A 27,190-nucleotide genomic window follows, 5' to 3' on the forward strand; every position below is an offset into this window, starting at 1 on the left:
TGTTGCGGATAATGAAGTTCGTGTTGGGCTAAAGAATGTGATAAAGAGATTAGAGCCTTACTTAGAGATGCAAATAAATGCGTTGAATGAATTAGATACATTTGGAAATCGCCTGGGTAGCTTTGGAGATGCTCTTGCACAGTATACACTATCTAAGTTGCAACCGGCCGAATGATGGATGAATTTCGGAGAGAGTACGAAGGCTCTCCAAAAAATTGTAGTAAAAGTTTTGAGCCAGACAACATCTTCTTCTAGCTGTGAAAGGAATTGGAGTTGTTTTGCACTTATTCATTTAAAGAATATGAATAGATTGCAGACAAGGACGTTGGATAGACTTGTCTTCATACACTACAATATGAAGCTAAGAATGCGACAACATCATAGGAATAGATTGTAGACAAGGACGCTGGATAGACTTGTCTTCATATACTACAATATGAAGCTAAGAATGGGACGACATTATAGGAGCATTACAGGCGCCGATGACACAGACTACTGTCCAATAAACTTGGACAATATTTATAATGAAGACAACCCACTTCCACCTTGGTTGGAAACAAGAGAAAAGCAAATTGAAGAGGATAGTGAAGAATTGGAAATTGATGACCCAGTAATACACACATCACAACAAGGGAGTCGTGCAGCTGTGTTGGACTCAGAAAGAGGGGCAGCTTTTATGCAAAGTACGACTCAAGATCAACGGAAGAGTTCGAGCAGTGGTAGTAGCCCGACCGTGTCAGATGATGGTGATGATGACGCCCTTGCCCCTGGTGCTGACACTTTTGGTGTTGTTCAACACACCATACAGTCGTCTAAAGATCGCGAGGCCGATGAACATCGACAATGTAGTACACGAGGTCGAACTTATGAGTGTATTAAGTCATGATACAGCCAGCAGGAGGAGGGTAGGTCTAATGGTGCACCAGGTTTGTGAGGTCCGGAACATCAGCAGGCCCATGGTCCTGGGTATTATGATAGATATTCTTATGGTTAATTGGATTATGGTTATGGTTATACTGAGCCTGTTCCATCACATTCATGTTGGAGTAGTCCTCTCGATCCATATCCATATGATTATAGATATCCAGATCAAAATCCAAGTTACTTATCACAGATACACTCTCAATCTCAAGATTCTCAACAGCCTGAGTACGGCCACCAGTGTGGCTATTCGACGGGCACTGGTGGATATCCTTACTCGGGGTCGGAGTCGTTGCTTAGTCAGGATCAGTCATCCTCTGGTTTCGTTGACCTGGTATTTCCTTCTGGCACTGGATATTATGGATATGCAGCACCTCCACCTATTGGACAACCGCAACCTGATGATGACGATGACGATGATGTGGAGGTCGAGCAACCACAAAAAAACGCAACAACAAAAAAATAGTTTTTCATTTTGGTGGTGACTTGTGAATTTTATTATGGTAATTGTAAGTATATATTTGTATTAAGGTAAGTATTGCAGCAGTACTATTGCTATATATTCATTAATCCATTACCCACACATTCACCAAGCAAGTACACACTTGACACTGCCGAACTTGTATTTAAAATAACTCCCCTGATAACCAATCAAGTAATCCTCAATCAAGTTGTAGGGGAGTATATCAGACACTACTATTTAATTTTATTTTATTTTAAAATATTCTTGATTTGGGGATGGCAGGACAGTAATCACAGCCGCAGGATAAGAGGAGAAGTCTCTGACATGTTGAATAATGAATACTTTAAAATAGAATGAATATTGTAATTTATGCAAGTTTGGACTCTAGTTTAGACTCTAGAGTAGAGACCTCACTCCTCATGTATGTTAATAACTTAATATAGAATAAATTATGCAAAATAATTGCAAACACCTACACGTGTAAGATATTTTGATATTACATTTATTATAATATATCTACCATTGATAATAGATGGTTAGAAAATTAAATATACGAGTTTTGCAATCAAATCTAGGTTTTCTGGTTCATAAATTCATCAGACTGTCTGATACAACTTCTCACCAAAGAGTGGACCGTTACACCACCATAAACATGTTCCAAATTATAAATGAATGCATATTTGGAATATTTAGAATATTCCAGATTTAATCCATATTTTTTTTGGCGAAAAAAAAAATTATGCACCGTTACGGCCCTGTATTGGCTGATACGGGGCGTATCCCTATCGGTAACGGTGGGTACCGTTACACCCACCGATACTGATACGGAATACCTTGTTTGAAGGTCAAAGCATTTTTTGGGTCATCATGTCTCAATAGGATACTTACGGTGGACAACCTGAAGAAGAGGAGCTTCCATATGCTGAATTGATGTGCAATGTGCTGCAACTCGGAGGAAAGCCTGGCCCATCTTTTCATCCATCATTCTGCAGCTAGCCACCTTTGGCATGCAGTGCCCAAGAGGTTCAGGGTGAAGTGGGTTTCTCACAAGTTTGATTGGGTGCTCTTAGTGGATTGGAGGGTGAAGGCATGGGGTCAGGGTGGTCGGAAATTGTGGAAGGCAGCAGTGGAATTCTGTAACATTGGGTATATGGCTTGAAGGGAACTGGCCCCCAACCCTCCCACCCCCTCTTGTGGCTGCTTCGCTAAACGCTTTGTGCAACTATAAGTAATACCATCAATGCTTTATCATGGAGACAATATAATTTGGGGAAGCCCTCTGAAGGCTTTAAGTTCATCATTGCAGCCTCCTGATAATATGCAGAAGCTCAACTTCAACGGATGCTCGCTTAGCATCACTGTTTTAGGGCTGACATCGGATTGATTCTTGGGATTGTGCATCGCAGATAGTTAACAGAATGGGAAAATTTACGGGACTGTGTTATGTGCTGGAAGTTGGGGTGAGGGGATGATACAGGTTTGGTACTAACGGTGAACAAGCAATCTGCAGGAAAAACCTATAATTTGTGGAAGTTATGGGCGATGGTTAAAGAAATTGGGTTGGAATGTGATTTACAGGACTAGGTTGGTTAAAGAAATTGGGTTGCCACCATTTTTTTTTTCCCCCTGAACGGACACCTCCTGCAGTTAAGTTTTACAGGCAGTTTAGACTAAAGGCTGCATATAGGCTAGGGCTGGAGTGCATTTGTGGGCTTGATTTTGGGTTTTTAAGGGTTGTAGTGTGTTATATTGAAGCTACGGTTGGATTTTTCAGGGTATAGAGGCAGTGGGTAATATAGGCACATGTGTGTGCCAAGGATCTCTGATACACACACGCATGTGATGGTAGCTTAAGTGGTAATCAACAATATTTTAAATATTTATGATATCGGCTGATATATCCCACGATATATCTTGTATCCCACCTGTGCGATACGAAATGCACTTGTAGTGCCGATATATCCCACATGTTCGATCTGGTGAGCGTTTTCAATTTCCCAACCTTTTTTGTCGTTGTTGAAATTATGTTAAATCAGTGTCAAATGGTTATAAATCCATTGGTTTTTCATGTTTTGCATGAAAAATGGAGTTGGAGCTTTGGTTTTGATATCCATTGGTTCTTCATGTTTTCCATTTTTTATTTATTTATTTTTTTAAAAAAAATTCCTTCAACCAGCTATCATTTGAGACTAATTTCGAAGTATTTAGGAGTATTTGATGAAATGGTCATCACATACATTGTAATTTTGAAATTTGAGTGTAGGCGGTCCAATTTGGGGAAAATTCGAAATTTCCCCAATTCCTTCCAAATTGCTTGCAATGTTGCCCTCCAAACGTGAAATCAAAGCATGTTTTAGGGCTAATCTACTGGTTTATTAAGTCTTTGTTAATTTTTGAAAAATAAAAATCATTTTTTAATTAAAATTAATAAAAAAATAATTTTTTTTCTTTCAAAATTTCTCTTCAACCAGCTGTCAATTGAGACTAATTTTGAAGTATTTAGGAGTGTTTAATGAAATGATCATCACATACACTCTAGATGTTATGCATTCAATTTGAATATAGTTGCATTAGTTCAGTCAGACATCGCAAAACTTAGGACCCTATATAAAGGAAACCTATTATGTGCATTTCTTTTTTTTGAGATGTTAAGATTTAAAAGTGTGTATTATGGTCTTTTTACACAATTCCTGAAGTTTCTTTGAAAAATTCAACCATTTCTCCAATGTTTCCCAAAAAGTGCGATAAATTATCTGATACAAACAATATATCCCGTGCGATAACCGCTATGCATCTGTATCCCAATGATGCGATATGTAATGCGATACCGATATTTTGAACACTGGTAACCAGGACTGTCAGGTGCAAGGGGTGTCACAACTGGAGGGTCTTTGCCCCTTGAAGTTGTGCTTGTAATTTCCTGTATTTTGGTTAGTTTAGTTGGACTCGATGAATCCAGTGTCCTGGTGCTAGTGTCACCTGATATTCACTAGAAGTACAACCTAACCCCACAAATGGCTAATGTTGCTTTGTGCTGTTTGACAGGGTAGTTTTTTTTTTCCCTGTACAACTGGTTACTGTTCCACATCATTTTAGATTAACTGCATTAAATTATTTTTTCTCAATTATAAAAGAATTAAGTTGTGTTTGTTTCCATGACTCAATAGAGGAATCTAGTCCTCATTATTGAATTCTCTTCTTTTCCTTTGCCTTTTGTCTTCTCTATCTTTTCCCTCTTTCCCTGTTTCTCTTTCGGCTCTTCCACTGTTTCCTTTTGTGCTTCTTATAAAAAATTGTTCGTTATCCATAAAAAGAAAGACACTATTATGAAGTTGTTTCATGAACGTTATCTTTTTTGGACATGTATCCTGTAGTAGATGTCCTTTATCATTCTTTTTCTTGGAAATCATTATCAACTAAATTGGTAGTGCAATCCGTTAATCCTATTTTCTTTATTTACTACTGGGATAAAATTAAATTGAAACATAATTCTGTTGAGGACAGTAAGGAAGTGGAATAAGTTAGAGCTGATTCTATTACCTGCTGGTGGGTTTTTTTGCTTCAGGAAGTAGCCGTGAAGAAGTTCTTAGACCAGGACTTTTCTGGAGATGCTTTGGTTGAGTTCAGAAGTGAAGTGAGTGAAGTCTTGCCCTTCCAGCAATATGCTTCTTTTATTAGTGGGGATTTCTTATGAGAGATATGGCCATACCTTTGTTCCTTTACTTCAGTCGTGTGTTGACATTGAATCACTAATAGTTAACCTACTAATGCTATGTTTTGTTTTACATGTCAGGTGAGAATAATGCGCAGGCTGCGCCATCCAAATGTTGTACTTTTCATGGGGGCTGTAACCCGTCCTCCTAACCTCTCTATAGTCACCGAGTTCCTTCCAAGGTATAATGAGATAACCCTAATCCATATTTTAATTGTGATTGAGGTACTTGCAGAAAACACAATTGTGTTTGTATGAAATGTATCAACTTCTTGAGTAAATTTTAGGAATGCTTGTTTTCAACTTATGATCTGATTATGATAATCTTGAGAATGTTTCATCTGATGTTGCTGTTGTGGATTTCAAGCTTCTGCCAGTAATTCATTCTGTTCCTTGAGGTCAATGGCAGGTTTGGAATTCTGTAGGTGTAATCATGGCTATCCTGTTAAAAGTTCTAAATTCATTATTGATTTTTTTATAATCGAAGTCTATTTCAAGTTTGGGTTTTGATGGCCATAGTTTTGTTAAATCTCGGCCTTGATTGTTGGGTTATGGGTTTGGAAAGACTTATAAAGAATGACTTCATTGGGAGTCTTGGAATGTTTAGATGCAGAGTCACCTGGCTTGTGATCTTGAGCATATTGGATATTTGCACCAGATGCAGTTAACTTTTTTTCTTTTTTCTTTTTTTGAACCAATTAGTGGTAGGCATGGAATTGATGCTATTCAGTTATTGAATCAATGAGATTTCATTACTTGAATCTCCAGAATGGACAAAGAACACACCATACGAGTTTTTGAATAAAGAGGGATAAACAACTTATTGAAATCAAAACTTCTTCACTAGTCACATCGGTAACTGTGCAGAATTCAGAATATATGTAGTGCCTTTTTCCTATTAGAATAACCCTTTTCATAAACCCTCAAAGAAACTAGAATCCCTATGAATCTTTAAGTAAGATTGTCCAACTCTTAGATTGATTTCAAATATGAGATAAGATATTGCACAGCAACAACTCTTATGTCAAAGATTTGGCCAAATTGCAATGGCCTAAAAATAGTAACAGTAGATCCAGAAATTATCCCCAAAATCTTCAGAAAATCTGAATCAGCAACGGCAATCTTCCAAATAAACAATTGTCATTTTCCCAGCACGTGTTGGGTCACATGGTGGACCTTGGGCCTGCATCAACAATGTAGTGTGAGATGACATTAACCATGTGGCATGTGTTATGGGAGATGACAATTGTTGGGGCTTATGTCCTTGTTCTAGTACACCATCTGTGATTCTATGGTTTTTGAGGAGAATATATCATTACTTGAATATCTCATCTCATGCTCAGAGAGTGGAACAACCTAGACTTCCATCTAATGGTTGGGTATTTGATTATTTGCGCATTAGAGATTGACTTCCATCTAATGGTTGGGTATTTGATTATTTGCGCATTGGAGATTTCAGTGGACCCCACCAGGGAAAAAAAAAAGTGCACTGGAGATTCCATGTGGGATTTGAGGCACTATTTAGTTTGAACATTGAATCCTACTTATTAGTGAAGTTTCACAAATATTTTTGCAGAATTTGGAAATGAGTGATTATCCTCTAAGGTTATGTAGGAGTGATTATACTTCAAGGTTATGTGTATTGTCCTCAGATTGTCAGCTTGTGCAAGTGGTGCCAGATTTCATTGATTCAAACAATTGATCCAATGCATCATTGGGTGAACCATGTCCCCAGAAAATTTCTGTATCGGGATCTTCCCAACCCTTAGATTGGTGGCTTGCAAGCTGAAACTTCATGGTTAAGAAAAAAAACAATAATGGTCTGCCTATAGTGTGAGCGGATGTTGGAGCAGATTTAGGTGTAGAGAAGCACATGTTTCAAAATGTTAGGCATATGGCTTTGCTTATGGCAAGTTTAAAATAGATTTACAATGAACAAATCTTTGGTATCAAGAATTTCTTTGGGAAGGTTACTGTTTATTAAGAATTTCTTATGTGAAAATAAACACGTCTTGTAGACATACCTAAGTGAACACAATTGGCCAATTTTAACGAAGACGTGTACGAAATCAAATTAGAGGTTAAGCCGTTTTAAAACCAAAACGTGTTCAAATCAGAGGTTAGGAGTCTAATATGTATAATTAAACAGTTGGTGCATTTCAGCCAAAAAAAATGTAAAAAATTATAACTTAGAATTTTTCATTTGTTTTGTTAAACAATTAGCCTATTTTAACAAAAAAGTGTGACAAATTAGAGATTAGGTCATTTTTCCATTGTGATGTTTGTGTGACATCCACTCTACACATTAGTTAATTAACCTCATGTTAGGACTTAACCTGATAATCAGTGATCCAAAACTCAAGGTAGCCTACACAGGAAATGGTGGGATTGGATGCCCACCATAGAAACCTTCCTGCGTCCCATTGTATTGTTTAAAAGCCATCCAACCTGTTTCAACAGGTTAACACCACCCGGATGAAGAGATCCACAAAATTAGCGAGTGATACAAAACTCAGGTTGTCGGCACTGAGTGGATATAGAGGTTTTAGTTGTGATTTTACATTATTCCCATGGTGTGACCCACCTGAGTATTGGGCTAAGTTAATCTCTCTCTCTCTCTCTCTCTCTCTCTCTCTCTCTCTTGGTGTATGGTGAATATGAAGTGGAAACTAATGGATGTAGTAGATGTCACATAAACATCAAAGCAGGCCCCACAGAACTAGCATGTTGCACGTGCTTCCTATGACAAGTTTTGCAGAGGATTAAGAGTTGTTATTCAACCGGGTGCCTCATGTGAGGGTGCAGAATAGGTGTCAGAGATTTGGGCAGACTGGTCACCTTGTCATAGATCCGGGCTATACATGAGGTAGAGCATACCATGGACATGCCATGAACCTAAAAACAGTGTTGGTTGGCTGATGAGGCAGGTCAAACTTTTATGGGAAAAATGGGCAGTCAAAGATAGGGTCCAACAGTCCAGATTCAACATACATGTGTGGCTCACTTGATGAATGTGCTACTCCAAAATTTTGGCATGTGGCGTGTTCGCAATGTGCCCTGCTTAATGAATGGCCTGGATCTCTGACACGTGCCATGCACATAGATATATGACGTGTTCTGCCCCCTCAAATGGTCTTCCGCCCATTTCTGCCCCCTATATGAATGACATTTGCCAATAGCTGAAAGGCAATCTAACTATATAAATGGTCCACATATACCCAACTGTATCAATCAATCATATCATTATCACATCATTCATCATCATCATCCAACATCGTTGTCATCAAAGAAAGATTAAGCGCATCATATAGGATTGAGTTCATCAAAAGAATAGTAAGGACTAGTGTAGAGATTTCAATTTCAGTAAGCTGTTTATCCCTCTCTATTGCAATATTCTTGTCTGGTGTGTTTAATTGATCAATTTTAGTAGGTTGGGCATTGAATTCTCATCGTTTTGATAGGTGGATTGAGTCAGATACTCGTCATTTCTGTATCTTGTCCGTTTTAGAAGCCTCATTATTTGTTGAGATAAAAGCTTAACTTCGATTTTACCATGTTGGCCGACAAGATGAATTCCCTATGACACCTCTTCCCTTGGCATGTTTATTTTCTCTTATGCAATGCTCTTTTCTCTTTTTGCTGCAATTTTTTAAAGGCTGAACCATATTGTAACCTTAACCTATCAGTTTGAAGTGTCATTCTTGTTATCCGTATTTTTCTTGTGACTTTCGAGTGATGAGGAAGTACTGTATTCTTCTTTCCTCCAGTAATCCCTTGGAAATATTGACAATTGATAATATCCACTATATATATATATATATATAGTTTATTTTCCATGCATGTATATGGAAATAATTCATGAATTTTGTTTTCCAGAGGAAGCTTGTATCGGATTCTTCATCGTCCTAATTGTCAAATTGATGAAAAGCGCAGAATCAAAATGGCTCTGGATGTGGTATGGCATGATCAACAACTGAGATGCTTTCGTCATATTTCTTGTGCAATATAAAGGAATTTCTGTTGCTTTGCAGGCAAAAGGTATGAATTGCTTGCACACTAGCATACCAACAATTGTCCACCGGGATCTGAAATCACCCAATCTGTTGGTTGATAAAAATTGGAATGTTAAGGTACTACTTTTTACTAAAGATCCTGAGATTTATTTGTTAATTATTATTATTATTATTTTTTCTTTAGGAGCTTTTAAGTGATACCTTTATTTGGTTTTATTGACTTTATCAGATGAAACTAGTAGGGAACCGCACGATGCGTGGGTGCACGCGTGGAAAGATTTTAAACAGATGATAATATATAAAGTTGTGCAGGATCTAAGTCACTTCATAGGTGGTCCCCACCATGCAGTCTCTTTCCTAAAATCAAGATGATATGTGTTGTGGCAACAATTGAATGAAAAATCAATGCTCAGTTTTTGATCTAGTGCCATTCGTTGGAACCCACTCATAATGTCGAGACTCTAGGGTCATTCATAGGTGGAACCCACTCTTAACATGTGCTGGCTCAAAAAGTCAAGCAACCTCACTCATCATGTGGTCATGGATCGCCCAAAGCTATGGTGTTGGCACATGTACTGATATAGTTGGGGATACCTTGCCATAACTAATCCACCAGATATCCAATTTGGCAAAAAACATTAATAATATGTTTTTCATCCCAAGTAGTTGTAGATTGGGGGTGAGATGATGATACAAACCATGTGGTTGAGTGGGAAGAATAGAATGTGGTAGGGCCATCTTTCCACAACACAAGTGACAGGTTGAATTATCAGTCTGGTTCATCCATCTACTGGGCCCTACTAAGGATGGCTTATTATATAAAACTCGACCCTATTAGACAATCCTATTTATCATTTATCACCTCTCTTCAATTTACTCCACTAAGTATTTTGTTCACAACCCCAAGTGTAGGGTCGCGATGTAGTAATAACTCGGTGAGATCGAGGTCGAATCCACAGGGACTAAACTTGTACGTATTTTGAAAATAACTAGAACTAGAACTAGAAGAAGATCTAAACCTAAATCTAGAATAAAAGAGAGTAATTGTGAATGATGTTGATTAAAACTATCAATTGAAAGGTGGAAACTAGGGTGCCAAGGATCCACTTGTAGCTATCAGGATGCTACCTTACTTGATTTAAGAAACACAACTGGAATTGGAGTCCTATCCTATCCAATTGGAAGATAAAGCAATTAAATCAAATCTTTGAACTTTTCATTGATCTAGTCCTTAATGAAGGAGTATTGTGATGATTGGAAGGGATTCCATCATCCTACCATGCCCAAGAGACGATGGTGAACAATAGGATTTACCAATCTCACAATCTCAAAACATGAAAACAAGATATCCAAAGCTATCACAGCATCTATTGTAATTTGAGTCACAATAAATCATAGAAAACTAAAAATATTCCTGTAATATCAAACTAGAAATCAATGAGGTTCAACAAGAACAAAAATCAAAGCAAGAAAATCATCCCAACACGCTACAAGATTCACCTCTTAGCCCTAGCTAAGAGGTTTAGCCAACCATAGACATGATTGGATCTAAAACCTTAAAAATAAATGAAGAAGGAAGAAAAACTCTTGGGAGGCTGCTCCATCCTTTGGCTCTACTTCTTAAAACTTATTTCGTGTTTAAAACTACTCAAAGAACCCATATTTATAGCCTTTGTCCGACCGTCTTTGGAAACTGCCTCAAATTTACACACTCTGCGTAACGCCTTCAATGTCATCGAATGTAACTTGAATCCGGAAGTCGCGCCTTTTCGCACTGCATAACGCCTTTCGCATTGCTTAACTCTTCATGTTATCGAATATACCTTCGATGTCATTGAAGGGTGGTCGGGTAATCGAGAATGTGTCCAGAGCGTTCTAGCAAGTTGCTCTAGAAATCCGTAAAAATCTCGATGTCATCGAATTGCCTTCAATGTCATCGAGCAGGTCTTCGAGCAATTGAACAGGGCTTCGATGTCATCGAGAACTGCATCCAATTTATCCAACAATCGAACTTGATTTTCATGTAATTCTTCGATGTCATCGAGAATTGCATCCAATTTGTCCAGCAACCAAACTTGATTTTCATATAATTCTTTGATGTCATCGACCCGTGTTCAATGTCATCGACTGGTGGTCGATGACATAGACCGTAAAGTTCAGATTCACTAAATTTATGCACTTTGCACTTTCGACTTCCTTCCTTCTCCACTTGGTTTCCTTGAATCTTGGGGTATTGAAATCTTCAATCTTGGTCTCCTAAGATCCATCCCTTGCCTTGGTGATTCTTGAGCATCAAATCCATGCTTTTAACATTCTTTTCAATCCAAGCTCTCAGATTTACCTTGCAATACAAACATGTATAAAATATACCCATTAAGCATTATGATGTTCATAAAACCAAGATATAAACAAGGGGAAATATGCAATATTTGACATTTAACATATTTCAATGTTCAATCTTTCGTTTTTCCATTGCCTTGATGGCCATGATCAAATGGATAGGAATTTCTATTTGGTGTGATTTTGATACATAAGTCGTAAATCAGTATATGGGTGGACCCAATTGGTACACAACTGTGCCATGTGTACTGTATTAGATATGGCCCTACCATAGTCCGATTCCTATAGCTCTACTTTATCATCTGTTCATGGTAATTTCTAATATGTCTCAAACTCTAAATTGAAATTGAAAAATAAAAATGAACAAAGCCAAAAAAGGGAAGAGGAGTGGCCTGCCAGTGGGGGCAACCCATGTTTGAAAAATTACTTGTGCATGTTAGGGATATAGTAGTCACTAGTGATTGTGACTGTTTTCAATTATTTCTGTAAGAACACAGTATTCCGTATTGGTAACGGTGGTCGTAATGGTCACCACTGTTACGGATATGGGTATTGGCCAATAAGGGGGTGTAACGACCATTATGACCCCCCTCGTAATGGTGGAAATTTTTTTTGCCCAAAAATTTTTGGAAAAATATTTAGAAAATCTAGAATAATGTAAATATTCTAAATATATATTCATATTTTAAAACATGTTTATGGTAGCATAGTGATCTACTCTTTGGTGAGAGTGTTGTATCTGGTTGTTTGGTGAATTTATTGACATGGTTATGTATCTCTAATATTTACACATACAATCAAGCATTATAATTAAAAATTGAGGAAAAAAAAGGCATCAATAACATTTTTTTCTTTTTTCTTTTTTTGAAAAAATGGCCGTCGGAGCTTTATTCACCAAAATTGCTTCAATCTTCGGTTTTAATCCTTAAAACTATAGTAAGAGTGGTCGAAATCTGCTGTAGAATAATCTAGGGATGTTTTTGGAATGCGAAGAGTTGAAAAATGAGGAGAAAAATGGATTTAAATAGGAAAAAAAAAAAAAAAAAGTAGCAGTTTTTCGACCGTTATGGGATTAATGGTTGTTATGCCCCGTAACGGCCGATACGGTCCCAAAAAAACCAACTGCTCTGTTTTACCTCCGTATCGCGTAACAGTTATGGTCGTTACCTATACGTATCGAGCTTTATGGCTGTATCGTAATGGATACGGAATACCTCGTGTAAGAAATATTTCTCTATGTTGATCTTGTATAGAATTAAATACTCTTTGCCTCACTGACCATTGTAATATGTATGTGATGTTGAAGAACCAGTAATAGGAAATCAACTAGTTGCTTTGGCAAACATTGTTAACCATGTAGTGAGCTGGCCTTTGCAGAAAAAAAATAACTTCTTGATCTTTCTTACATGCCATCCTTGCCTTGGTCTCCATACAGAGGTTTTGATTGTCTCCACGTTTTGGGAAGCTTACAGCTTCCAGTCTGAATTCAGAATCTAGTTGTTTGCTGTTGTGGTTGGAGCTATTTTGTTTCTAGTTCACGGTCTGAATTTTTCCTGGTTGTTGTAGATTTATTTTCAGCAAGTGATGCTTACAGTGTAGTGTGTTCGTATTCTCTTCTAAACCATATTTGGGTTGATGCTGATGAAAAAAATACAGGTTTGTGATTTTGGACTGTCACGCTTGAAGCATAATACGTTTTTATCATCCAAATCCACTGCTGGAACGGTAAGAAGGGAAAAAAACATGAAAGAATTTATTTTGTTTTTGAAAATAATGGTCAGTCCACTGCAGTTCTTTTTCTGAACTCATTTTCTTGAATGCCTTAGCCTGAGTGGATGGCTCCAGAGGTTCTGCGCAATGAACCATCCGATGAAAAGTAAGTCTTACCACCAATCCCTATCTTTGATTCTTTAGTATATCACATTTTATTAGAAGATACTTGTGTTTATATTGTTATTCCAGTAGACTGCCAGTTACATCTCCTTCTTTTCATCTTAGCTGAGGATCCATTTCAATTTTTCCATGAAGTATTTGCGAAGTTGATTACTTTGGTGGTATCTGGGAAAGCAGGACCTCCAGTTAACATGATTTTGTGAATTACATCTATAATGGACAAAGTCTTTAATGCTAGGAAGACCAAAATTCAGGACCCAGTCTTTTTACTCTTGAACTGACCAATTGACTCAATGATTACTTCTTGAGATCCAGGGGTTTACAAGAAATTCTATGGCAATAGTGGCCAAAATACAAATCCACAATGGCAGCATTTGACAGAAGATTATTATGGTTGTAAACTTTTTCAAATAAAAATTCATTAGCTGGTATTTTCAGCTATTCGTTGAGGACACATTTCTTAAGAGTATGAATGTATTTCTAAATGTATCATGTATGTCAAATTTGCATCTTCCATGGTCTAGAACCAGGATAAATAGCTGCATCTGAGGACACGGGTATGGCAAGTGTACACTTACATTATATGTGGTTGATTACTACATGTACATGAGATTTTTCTTGCATCTCCAAGCTATAGTGACTGCTGAGGCTACATTAATATCACAGATTACAATGAGTTCCAAAAATTAACAAATACAAAAATAACAGGAATTTTGTGTGAGTGGCTTTTGCCTCATGTAAAGTGTGCACCTTGAGGCTGAGGCTTATGTCCAAAGCTACATGAAGCATATACCTTGGCTATGTGAAGCCTCAGCCATGGCTTCTTTTTATATTTATTTCTTTTTATTTTTTTATTTTATTATTATTATTTTTTGAGCAAATGATGAAATTCTATTAAATCGATAAAAAAAAAAAAAAAGAGTGAAAAATAAAAAGAAGCCTGGGGAACAAAGAGCCTGAACGACAAACAAAGCAGAACAGCAAATCAGCAAAACCACCCGACTGGGTTAAACGAAGTGTATAATCAAGACAGGGAACTAAGCTGCCATGCTGGGCCATTAATTGCCTATCTTGGATAATGACATTCCAAAGAACAACTTGGAATGGGATTGGGAAGCCCATTCGATGATAGCCTTTCATCTTTTCCAACAAAGCCTCCAATGAAATCTGGATATCCATAAATATTCTGTTTTCCTTCTTCTTCCACATTTCTCAACATATAGTGAAAGGCACGGGCTTCCATAGGTTATCCTTTTATTATGGAATGGACTATTGTTCCAACTAAGAAACTGTTCATCCAGGGATAAGAAGTGAATTGGGAGGTTTGCCAAAGCCAATTTAATGGGAGTGGTCCTAACCCCCAGCAAGAGAGAGTTTCTCTTCCAAGAAGTAACCTATTCTCGAGTGTCTCCACCACCAGTTCCCAAATAGATGTGAATGCAGCATCAACACCCAGAGGGAGACCCAGGTATGAGATGGGAAAAAAACTGGATTTTGCAACCAACCTTATCGACTATACGCTTGAGCTGGATCTTTCTGATTCCAATGCTTGCCATGGAGATTTTGCTAAGATTTACTTTGAGGCCTGGAATTGCTTGAAAACATCTGAGTATGATCCTTATAGTGGCTACATTGTGCGAGTTTGCCTTGCAAAACGCCATCATGTTGTGTTGAACTAGAGATGCAATAGGGGTAATCTCCCCATTCTGAACCTTTCTACAAGTCCAACTTTCCCCTGTAAGAAACCAACTGGTCAAACCTTACACTACAAGCAATAATAGGAAGGGGTAAAGGGGTCCCCTTGCTGCACGCCCTAGAACTTCTGAAGAAGCTGGAAGGTGATCCGTTGATGAGGATGGAGAAATGTGCTGATGGCATTCTCCCATCCAGCCCTTCCATTTAACACCAAAAACCATCCTACTCATATGCAATGTTTTAAATATCGACGATATTGGCCAATATATCCCACGAAATATCTTGTATCCCACCTATGCGATCTGAAACACACAAGTAGTGCCAGCATATCCCACATGTCTGATCCTGTGAGCATCTTCAATTTTCGATCTCTTTTTTTTTTTTTTTTTTGAAATTATGTTAAATCAGTGTCAAATGATTACAAATCCATTAGTTCTTCATGTTTGCATGAAAAATCATGGACTTGGAGCTTTGATTTCGTTGTCCATTGGTTCTTCATGTTCTCTATATTTTTTTTCAAACTTTCCTTCAACCAACTGTCAATTAAGACTAATTTTGAAGTATTTAGGAGTATTTGATGAAATGATCATCACATACACAATAATTTTGAAATTTGAGCGTAGGTGGTCCGCTTTGGGGAAAATTGGGAAAATTCGAATATTTCCCTATTTCTCCCAAATTGCTTGCAATGTTGCACTCCAAACATGAAATCAAGCATGTATGAGGGCTGATCGGCTGATTTGTTGAGTCCTTGTCAAATTTTGAAAAATAAAGATAATTTTAAATTAAAAATTAATAAAAAATATTAAAATAAATTATTATTTTTCGAAATTTTCCTTCAACCAGCTGTCAATTGAGACTAATTTTGAAGTATTTAGGAGTGTTTGATGAAATGATCATGATATACACCCTAAATGTTATGCATTCAATTTGAATATGTTGCACTAGTTCAGTCAGACAACGCATAGTTTTGGACCCTATACAAAGGAAACCTATTATGCGCACTTCTTTTTTGAGATGTTATGATTTAAAAGTGTGTATTAAGGTATTTTAAAACAATCCTTGAACTTTCATTGAAAAATTCAACCATTTCCCCTATGTTTCCCAAAATTTGCGATAAATTACCCGATACAAACGATATATCCCGTGTGATAACTGATATGTATCTATATCCCAAGGATGCAATATGTAACAAGATATCGATATTTCAAACGCTGCTCATATGTAGGTAAGGAAACCCCAATCGTCCCTGCCAGCCTTTTACATGTTAATTTTGCATACAATCCTTGAATCTTTGTTGGCCTTTCTTGAATTAATGAATTCATTATCTATCAATATACCATCGAGAATCTGATGATTCTCTACAAAGCTCCTTGAAAGCGGGGTATAAGTCCTTGCATCAACTTCTTTAGCGTGTTTGCCACGGTTTTTGCCAGGATCTTGTATACGTTGCTTATTAGACCGATCAACCTGAAATCTTGAAGTTCCGAAGTTCCTTGTTTTTTAGGGCCTGTTTGTTTCACCAATTACATAAGTGAAGGAAATGGGTAATGATTACAATTTGCTTTACTTGTTTGGTGACATCAACTGCATTTGGCTAAAACGATGCATTGCTTACATTGTTTGTTTTTATTTTTGTAAAATTGTACAATTTTACAATGTAAAATTGTAATGATTGCAAACTCCATTACCCGTCTCCTATTACATTTGCATTTGTTCCTCGAAGTATGTGCCATAATACATGTTTAAACAAACGTTGTGAAATAGAAATGATAGCCCATTTGCGTTACTTTAGCATGGAATTTGGCAAAACAAACAGGCCCATGGAGATGAGACATATTAGAGTAATGGAATTCCTTGAAGGACTCTACTAAGTTGGGATTTTAGTCTCAGGTATAGACTAATGATTATTTTCCATCTTTCCTTAAATCGTACAACTGGGTATTTTGTAACAATAACGGTGGTCGTAACGGCCACCACTAGTACCTTTATGATATGGTCCATAACGGCCATTACAGTCTCTCTCTTTTTCTTTTTTTCTTTTTTTTTTTTGAAAATAAAAAATAAGAAAACCTTGTATCTGCCTCATAACAGGCTGTTTCGGGGGGTGTAATGGGCTGTTATGGCCCCTGTAACAGTAGTTACAAGTCAATTTTTCCGTAATGGCCGTTACTATCTCATAACGTGTAACAGTTGCTACCGTTACCTTTACATAATGGCCTTTATAGCCCCGTAACAACCGTTATGGCACACCATGACATACAACTGGAGGCATGAGGTGACTGATGCTAAAAATCATGATGCGAGGAAAGTATGCATCCCAGAGTTTCTTCTAGAATAGTTGATAAGTAATATAGTGATCACGGAGAATCAATTGTTTTTGCTACCCAAGTTATTGAACTAAAAGAGTAATGTAACTAATTGTGGCATAGTTCAAAAACTTGAAAAACTTTTGACTCAACCCGATCAGATTTCATTACGTCTTGAAAAAAAAAAAACTCGATTTGGTTGTGGCTCGGTCAAGACTCGAAAGAAACTTGATTTGACTCTACAATGTTTCAAAAAAAACCCAAGAAAACTCAATGAAAAAATAAGACTACTATCTAAGACTTTGCATTATTTATATGTTGTTATATTTTAAATATTAAATATTACCGAGTCGTTGTGACTCGACCTAGTTGGTCAACTTGACCCGATTGTCCTTTCACACAAGTTGAGTTTTTAAGTGTGAGTTGTAGACTAGTGTATGTTACCTTCATTTAATGTGTTTTACTTGTATAACACGCTATTTTAAATAGCTAAGCTGTATAGTGTGTAGCTTACGTTACATATCGTAGCTTAGCCTTAACGCTACGTAGCTCATGAAAATAGCTTAAGTCGTGTGTAACTTACGCTACATGATAATTTGCATATGTTACACGCTATATATGCTACACTACATGCTACAGAGTTCACATTGCAAGTTATTTTTCACTACAACGTTCAAATCAATTAATGTTTTCAATGGTTTGTTATATTTTCTATTTTCAATAAAAATTAGATAATCTTTTCAATGTTTTTAGTAAAATAATATGAGTAACATTATTAAATCAGTTTCGTTGCTCTCTTTCTTTACCTTTATACTTGAACGTTGCCCTTTGCTATTACTTTAGGTTGCATTTTGTGCACCAAATATCATGAAATTTTGTTAAATTTTACTATTAACAGTCTAATTTGGTGTAGAATATTATGAAATTGATGCAACCAAGTGCAACCTTGATTAAGAATCTGTAAGTAGCATGTAGCTCACGCTTCAGAGGGGTGAACACTGTGGTACATGCTATTCACTATTTAAAACACTGATAACACATTATAGGAAATAACATGCGAAACTACTATGATGCCCAGATATGGCGTGGATATGTTGTGGATGGGGCATGGATGTGGTGTAAATACCTAGATATGGCAAGAATATGGCATGGCTATGGGTTGGTATGGATATTATAATTTTATAAATGAGGATTTTTCTAATGTTCCCACCTTCATGGGGACATTAGCAATGTCCCCAAAGCTTTTTTAATTGACATGTGGGATGCTCTAGTCAATTGTAAATTTGAACCATCAATTCTTCCATACAACTAGGGACAGGCCATTGGTGCAAAAATCACACCAATTGGATGATCCTAAGCATTTGACTAATAGTATGGAAAATGGACTATCAAGATTGAGCAGAGAAACAAGTAGGTTCAAGAATCATCTTGAACCATCTATTTGATAGATCCCACAATATATTGCTTATGATTCCAAAATAGCACTTCGGTTTTATAACTCTTAACCATGAGATCTAGGGCTTGTAAAAAAAGATGGAACAAATTGGCCTCATTCATAAAGTAAGGATCCATTGATCCGCGTGATTCTTGTACCATGGCTTGCCCCTAATGGTACTATTTTATGAACCGTCTTGAATGATGATTGGGCATCCCATGTGTTGCATTAGCAAAACCTATAAATAAAATCAGAGTATCAGACACTACAATATATATAGCTTACCTGTTTGAAGTACCTGACCATTCATTGCTTGTAACACTGGCCAGTGCTGGAGCTGAGACATCATACAGGTTGACCTTAGAAATTCTTGATATGCTTGCGATGACACTTCCACTATTTGTGATGGTTAAGTTATGAATAAGATTCAAGGTTACTTTCTTAGCCATTTCAGAGTTTCTTAGGTCTTCCAGGGGCAAACTGGTAAAGAGGTTGGGGTGGTAGACCAGGGTTTCATTCTTCCTGGGGGAGGAACCTGTGGAGAATGCTTCCACTGTTATCATGCTGTGCGTGTTTGAATGGTGAGAAATATCCAGATTTTCGATGATGATGCTTTTCTTGTTTTGAGCATGTTGGACAAAATCATCAGCCCCTTGGTAAGATGGGCTTAATATTAAGGACGACCCTAAATACCGGTTTTATTCATGAACGATATGGCTATACTGGCTTGAAACAGGGCGTTTGGATCCATGGAGATACTCCTGGTATAGTAGATGCTATCACATACAAACATACTCAGTTCAACGGAATTGTTTGATCTTAAAGGAGATCTTCTATAAATTTACACATGAGGGGTTATTTCTCGGTTTCATCCAGTCATTAATAATGTGATTACTTTTAGATAATATTAGATAGAAACAATGCTCGTAAGGAGTCCTATTGAAACCAAGAAATATAGTCTTGCCTAACATCCATGGCAGAATAGATGGGAGTTTTCTGAAAAACCTACTGGTGACCTAGTGATGAGAGACTTAGGGCTGAAGAGAGCCAAAAACGGATCTTTCGTGTATGATCTTGAATGTTACAGTTCCGGTACGTAGACCAAATGAGATAATGCGAGCAAAAGTTCCTAGATTCATGGAGATATAGAAGAACATAGTAAATTATACCATTAATATCTTTAAGAAAACCATGCAGGTCAGATGAACTGTCCAGAGCTCATTTATTTGCCACATGCACTGTAATAGATTTGAAGGATAAATAAAAGGTTTATTATTGTTATTGTTAATATCTGTTGTTGTTCTTGTTGATTTTGTTGTTATATGTACCATTTGTTGTAAGCTTTATCCATTGTTGGTGTATGGCCGGACTTTTTCAGGTGTGATGTTTATAGCTTTGGGGTCATCCTGTGGGAGTTAGCAACATTGAGAATGCCTTGGAGTGGGATGAATCCAATGCAGGTGGTGGGTGCTGTCGGTTTCCAGAATCGCCGTCTTGAGATTCCAAAAGAAGTAGACCCCTTAGTTGCCAGGATAATTTGGGAATGTTGGCAGACGTAAGTAATTGAAAACACGTGCCAGTTGCCAGAAGAATTTCATTTAAAGCATTTTTCGAAAGAGCTTACCTTGCTATCCTAATGAATGTGCTTTGTTTGGTTGGGTGTTTTCTTTTTCAGCGATCCAAGCTTGAGGCCTTCTTTTGCGCAACTGACGTCTGCACTTAAACCGCTGCAGCAGCTCGCCATCTCATCTCATCAGGATACGCAAAGCTCCCACTTGCCTCAAGAGATATCAGTAAATTCTACCCCTTGAATTATCAGCTTCTCAATTGTGAATATAAAGGAAGTGTTGTGTGAGGAAAAAAAAAAAAAAAAAAAAGAAAGAAAAAGAAAAAGAAAGATAAGTGGAACAGTGTTGGGTCATTTAGCTTCTGTATTGATTAAATTAAATTATATATATATATATATATATATATATATATATGCGTGTCTCTCTCTCTCTCTCATGGCTGCAGCCTTACATAAAAGATGTGCGATGGCAATTTTTGTACAGGGTCAGTGTCTTACTCAAAAATCTTTTGGAAGCCAAAATGTTTGGGTGTATGTTGTAAATGGAGTCGTGCATATATATCAGACGTTTGTAATTAGACAAAATTCAGACTGTAATTGGGTGGTGAAGTGATTTTTTGTTTTGTTAAGGAAAAAAAGGAAAAGCTGGATCATTAACATGATATGTTCTTTGGGCAGTACATGTTATCATGCGAAAGGCATCATTTTTTGTTTTGTTTTGTTTTTTTTTTTTTTTTTTTTTTTTTTTTTTTTTTTTTTTTTTGTGAAATTTACGCAAATTGCCTTTGCTAATACAGTGGTTGGTCCATATTTTAAGTTATCACTGTGCTTTCTTTCTATTCCTTTTTACTCAACATGTGCACTGTTCAGGGTGATCAGGATTGGCAATCTAGTGCATGGATGGCCGTTTAGAATGCCAACAATCATTGTTTCCAAGAGAAGGTTTGAGTACACCAATCATTTTGGGACTTTGTCAGTCATTCAACACGACACAAATGCCATTAATAGTGTCGATGAGATGAGATGGGCTGGGATGGGATGGAGCACATTCATAACAAGGGAAGAAATATATACCGCAGCTACAAAGATTACTTTGAAACTGCTTCTCAAAGATTCAAGACAGATTGGCTTCAAAACCTTTTACAAACAGATATTTTGATAAAAAGTGAGAATGTATGACCATACTCGCAACATTATTAATAGAATATCTTTCCTAGTGGTGGCAGTCGGCCAGGCCCAAGCTTGAAATCTGGGGCTGGTGTCCAGGCCAGGCTGGCACTGGGTACAACTTGTTCGCCCTGTTCAACAATCAAATATGCCACTCTTATCTAAAAAGAGTGGACAACTTAAAGACGTGAGTGGTTCCAATTCTAATAACATGTAATTTAAACAATCAAATATGCCACGCTTATCTAAAAAGAATGGACAGGTAAAGACTTGAGTGGTTCCAATTGTAATAATATGTAGTTTAAATGGGACCTTACTCGTGGCTTAGTGGTAGAATCACAAAATTTTCGACACTTAAATTAATGGGTTCGAGTACCCATTGTGGTGTTTATGGGTGTGTGCCTTAAAAAAAACATGTAGTTTAAAGGCACTCTTGCATGGGATCACGTTCGAAGATCAAACCGTTTATGACATGGGATCTGTCATAGATGGATAGAATGATTATTAGATTAGATTAATATAAACCTTTGATCATTTCACTCTTTTTGTCATGCCCTAAACTCGGAAATCAGTTCTATAAAATTTTCGGCCGCCGAATCCGGTGCCGACAGCTTCCGTAATACCTCATTCTCGGTTCATAGCTCTTATGTACCAGGTTCCGATCTTGAGATCCTACAAGGAGAATTTTCAAAGTGAATTTTATTTTATTTTATTTTTATTTATTTTTTTATTTTTTTTGTAAAGGAGCATAGTCGCAAGTGTACCCAAGTCACCAAAACATTATCACCACATATCCACTAATATAATATTTGAGTACATTGCTGAAAGGAAAATACATCATATAACAAAATTCCAAAAGATCAGGCCCATGCTCCTCCCTCAATGCTGTTGCGGTCTAGCATAACCTACACGTAACGAACATGCATAAGCTTACTACGAAGCATAGAGAGTGCATGCGTGTGTGCACGATGCATGTGCCAAGTATACAAATGTCAAAGTGAACAGAAATGATGGAAGGCTAAACTGGTAAGTCCATAAATACTGTTAGTCATACCAAAGTTATGCAATGCAAGGCCTACATGACCGAATGTCATATGCTAGAGATGCAATGCAAGCATGCTAATCCTTAACTAGTCCATTTATTTGTATGGTTCGTCACTGGAAACATCACTGGGGTTTAGTGCACTCCAACACTGGCTGTTGCCCCATCGCGCGTATGACCAAGTGAGTGGAAGAGACCTTATTATCTACCTTGCTAGTGGTATGCCAATGCCCATCCGGCTCATTGATAATGGACCTATTTATGAGTTGGTTAAACTCAACCTAGCCTACAACCCCCTACCTTTGGACGGATAAGGTCACACCCCTTTTCGATCAACCACGATACAGTGGAAGATGCGGTTTACTGGTATTCAGCACTCAGGCGCTCATGTTACCCACTCGGTCTCGACGTTGAAGCATCCTACTGGTACCACAAGGGTTTAGGGACTTTCACCCAAGGACATCCATAGCGCCTTAATGCTAAAACAGATATTTCCGGTATCCAATCTGACCATTCACCATATGCCTATGGAGGCCATAACCCTGATGTCGTTAGGGCATAAAGTGATTGTGACATACAAGATGAGAAATGCATGAGTTATACCATCCAAGTCATGCATCAAATCTACGCGTACCGCACGATCATGTGGGACAACCCTATCTCATATGGGGTCTCGTAAGTATCTCAACCCAATGACATATGCTATGATCAATTACCACCCACAACATGCATACAAATGATGTGTATGGGCATATGTCTGAGCATGATGTCATTATACTAAGCATGTTCTTAGTGTGTCCTACTAGGCCAAGTACACTAGCATGTTATCAGACATATAAGACAATAATCGGCCTTAATCGGCACATCATATAAGAGAGTGAGAACTAAACGACATGCTCCACTAGAAATATAGAAGTATATGTGGTATGACTCACGTTAGACTAACAATAGCTTCTCATGTAGCTTGCAAGGCATGAATAGAATATATATAACAAGGCGGGGTCCACTGAGAGTGACCTGAATGGACACCCATATGTACAACATGTGTCACTAGGCTACCAATTGATTTGGGCACATGGCCCACTAATAATGTCCTAAAATAATTAGATTATTAATGACATCATTATAATTACTTTAGTAGAATGATCTGCACCGTCTAATCATTACTAATGTAAGTTGATGGTTACAGATCATTGGCTAGTCACTAGGATGTGATCATATGCTCATGGCCCATCTAAGTCTTGGGAATTCATCAGTTCAGGCAAAATATATGCTTAAATGGATTTAATAGAAATATAGTTTCAACATTCACACATCAACTAATTTAAGGACTTGGATTAAAGATGTCAAATATAACCAAAGTTCTAAGGGATCTCGATTCCAGAGATTTTCAAGTCCAAACGATCCCAAAAACCAGGGATTCCCAAGTCCAAGGGATCCCAAAACCAAGAAATCCCAAGTCCAAGTGATTTCTCCCCCCACATTACCCTATGGTACAACTCACCTGAGATATGGATTAACCTGAATTTTGGGCCCATGGCCTAACATGGTCTGATAAGATGGATGAATGGAGTGGATATAATACATACATCATGTAGGGTCCCACGAGTGGGGGCAGCCCAAGGAGGCTTCCTCCCTCACGACGCTGGCCAAAAATACCCAATAATGCCCACTGCCCTGGAGACATAAATAGAGTGGATATGATACATATATCAATATGGGTCCACGAGTGAAATCCACATGGTGGCTTTGGAAGGTAATTGTGTCGGAGACATGTCTTTGGACATTTTGTGTCCAGCCACTACGGTGCCACTACCTCTCTCACTCTCTTGTGTTTTAAGGGTGAGGTAGGGCCCACCTAGGAAATCCACTCCATCCATCCTTTTTTAGTGTATTTTCACCATCCAAGTATGCTTACACAATCAATTGGTTTTAAAATAAAATAAATATCATAGTGGGCCACACAAGGTGGTCCACGCTATGATAGCGTGCGGGACATGCTCTCCAATAACATGGCCCACTTGTGGGTCCCACAACACCATGAGAATAAGAAAAGAAAAGAAAAGGAAGGGAAACCCCCCGCCACTATAGGGTCCACTACATACTCAATACATGATCAAGGTGGGTCCCACCCTTATAGGTCCACCAAAATAGAGAAATCACAAAAAAGGGGAGGGTTTTGACCCTCCCATGCACTCACTTAGAAGGATGGATGGTTGGATCATCTCAGATTGATGATCGGATGGCCCACCAAGCTCTTTTTCACCCCTAATCTTCTTAAATCTCACTTTTCTCTATTCTCTTACTCTTACTCTCTTGATCTTTCCTAATACTCTCACAAGCTCTATTTCTTTCCTCTTAATCTCTCCCCAATCTTTCTTTCTTTTTCTCTTAATCTTTCCCTAATATTTCGAATAATTTTCTCTCTCTTAATCCTTTTCTACTCTTGCTATGAAATGGTAAAAATGAGAGGGAGTTAGGGAGTTTTTGTGGTAGAGATTTTAGGATAGGGAGAGAATAAGGGAAAGATGGAGGGGTAAAATGGGAAGAAAAAGAATAAGAGAATGATGGCTAGCATAGGTAGGGGTATGGGTTGCATGAGAATGGCATGAGTTTTTTTGACTAATGGGAAGAGAGTGACATGAGTGATGGATGGCTTGATTGATGGATTGATTGATTTGACAATATGAGGATTTGTGTAAGTGGGGCCCGCATACATTGCGCAGCCCATCTCAGATTGTGCTAAAATTGTAACTTCAAATCTAAGGGTCAAAATGGGGCGTGCTACACGGCATTGGAATTGTAACGCCTGCACGGTCGGTAGGGTACAGGTCTCGGGGTATCGCGGTACAAAAGTAGGGTAACGATCAAAATTCGTCGATCTGGTTTGCTAGGAACATGCCGTTGTTTAAGTAGAAGTGTACGAAAGGTCTCGCGAGGTTACAGGTCTTACACTCTTTGTTGTGGTGCTGTTCTTGGAGAGCAACAAGTAAAGGCCTTTCTAGCTGAATGAGGGCTAGGGTTGGGTTTAAGGGACTGGGGGCAGGCTAAGGCTAACCTTGACCCTAACTCAACCCTACCGGCATATTGCCACCCCTAATCTTTCTACTAATTGAGTAATAGGCTTACTTTCACAAGCTTAGGGGTAGATTGGATGCCTGTAAAGTCAATTTTGGGATTATAGGTAATTTGAGACACGGTAAAAAGTCATGTTTTATATTATAGGTAAAGTATTTTAGCTAAAAAGACATTATACATGTTAGAACATAATAGTCAATATACACTTATGATATGTGGAGCCCACGGTAATGTGTATGGCACATCCAATCTATCCATCATGTACTTCCCTTAATGCTCTTAGGTGGCCTTAAAAAACAGCTCTTCCATTATCAAGTGGACCACATGAGGGAAAGATGGGATGTCAACCATTAAAAACTTTTAGATTGCATTTGGGGCCATTGTGATGGGTGGAAGACATACAATCTGTTTAGTGTGTGTTGCTGTTGGGTTTTTGGAAATTGGAATGTCGGCGTGGCAAAATTGGATTTGCAGCTCAATTCAAACCGAACAACTATGACCCCAAGCACTGAGATAGGCAGATAGGTACTGTATGACCGAGATCTAATGAGGTCGAGCCACCTATTTAGCCACTTGCTCAATGTGTTAAATAGGATCATACGATATTCAGATGGTAGGGTTCGCCCTCTGATGATGGGTTACACCTTTGCCTTTCATATAAAAGGACTTTTCCTTTACCGATAAAAGAGAAATGAGAAAATGATTCTTATAGTCGGTCATGAAAAACAACTGCAAAACAACTCTCCTTATACATAACTGAATTCATTGTGCAAGCGTAGACTCAAATTACAACTAAAATTACCAGCTACTTGATTAGTACTACGGAATATAAACATCAAGTTAAAAGTAAAGAATTACATTAAGAAATGTAATTTACCTGGCATGAAAAGTAAAGGATTACATTAAGGAATGTAATTGAAAGGATAATTGAAGATAATGTTTGGTTCGATTTGGTTGGTATGAGAAGAGCTCTTCCTGATGAATTCCTTTGCAATTCATAACTTAATCTGACCATCTAAATGCTTCCCATGTTCTGATGGTTGCTATAACTATTTTGACACCACAACTTTCTGCTCCTCCTTTTGTCATCTGTCCTGTAACCGCTCATTTACGATCGACCGTCTTTCATAATGATATGACATTTCTCGATGCATTCTAGCTATGTTATCAAGAAATCCTATTGGTTTATCTCTATCGATCTTCAAAAAACACCATGCGAATATGTACAAATCACACGTAACCTACTATGATTGGTTCTCATGAAGAATGGCAATCTTTAACCTTTGGAAAAAGATTAAAGCGATGTGCGGCCCTTCATTAATGTAGCATTAATTATTTAAACTTTTTTTCTCTTTTTTCTCACATCAATTATTTACACTTGTTGTCACCTTGATAGTCGTCTCCGGTCGACTCATTGCAACACGTCGGCAGCAAATGCCCTTTATCGAAACAAGGGTCAAACCCCGTTTTGACACGTGTTTTCACATCGTTTCCACAAAATCATCATGATGCCCTAATAAATGTCCTATTGGTTTGGCCGATATAAGCGTCGTTT

At 37.7% G+C, this 27,190-nt stretch overlaps 1 protein-coding gene across 1 annotated transcript in view; it reads left to right on the forward strand.

Annotated features, from left to right (window-relative positions):
* The window catches only part of LOC131233164 (serine/threonine-protein kinase EDR1), a 71,114-nt gene extending 50,143 nt beyond the window's left edge, over nucleotides 1-20,971 (forward strand). Inside the window, exons 6-13 of the mRNA XM_058229775.1 lie at nucleotides 4,950-5,018; nucleotides 5,178-5,278; nucleotides 8,973-9,051; nucleotides 9,128-9,226; nucleotides 13,106-13,174; nucleotides 13,276-13,325; nucleotides 20,160-20,336; nucleotides 20,457-20,971. Coding sequence (XP_058085758.1) covers nucleotides 4,950-5,018; nucleotides 5,178-5,278; nucleotides 8,973-9,051; nucleotides 9,128-9,226; nucleotides 13,106-13,174; nucleotides 13,276-13,325; nucleotides 20,160-20,336; nucleotides 20,457-20,592 — 780 coding nt within the window. The 3' untranslated portion in view covers nucleotides 20,593-20,971. The remainder of the gene's footprint in view (nucleotides 1-4,949; nucleotides 5,019-5,177; nucleotides 5,279-8,972; nucleotides 9,052-9,127; nucleotides 9,227-13,105; nucleotides 13,175-13,275; nucleotides 13,326-20,159; nucleotides 20,337-20,456) is intronic.
* Nucleotides 20,972-27,190: the final 6,219 nt, after the last annotated feature.

Source organism: Magnolia sinica, chromosome 18 (assembly GCF_029962835.1).
Source record: "Magnolia sinica isolate HGM2019 chromosome 18, MsV1, whole genome shotgun sequence".
In the NCBI taxonomy this organism is placed as follows: domain Eukaryota; kingdom Viridiplantae; phylum Streptophyta; class Magnoliopsida; order Magnoliales; family Magnoliaceae; genus Magnolia; species Magnolia sinica.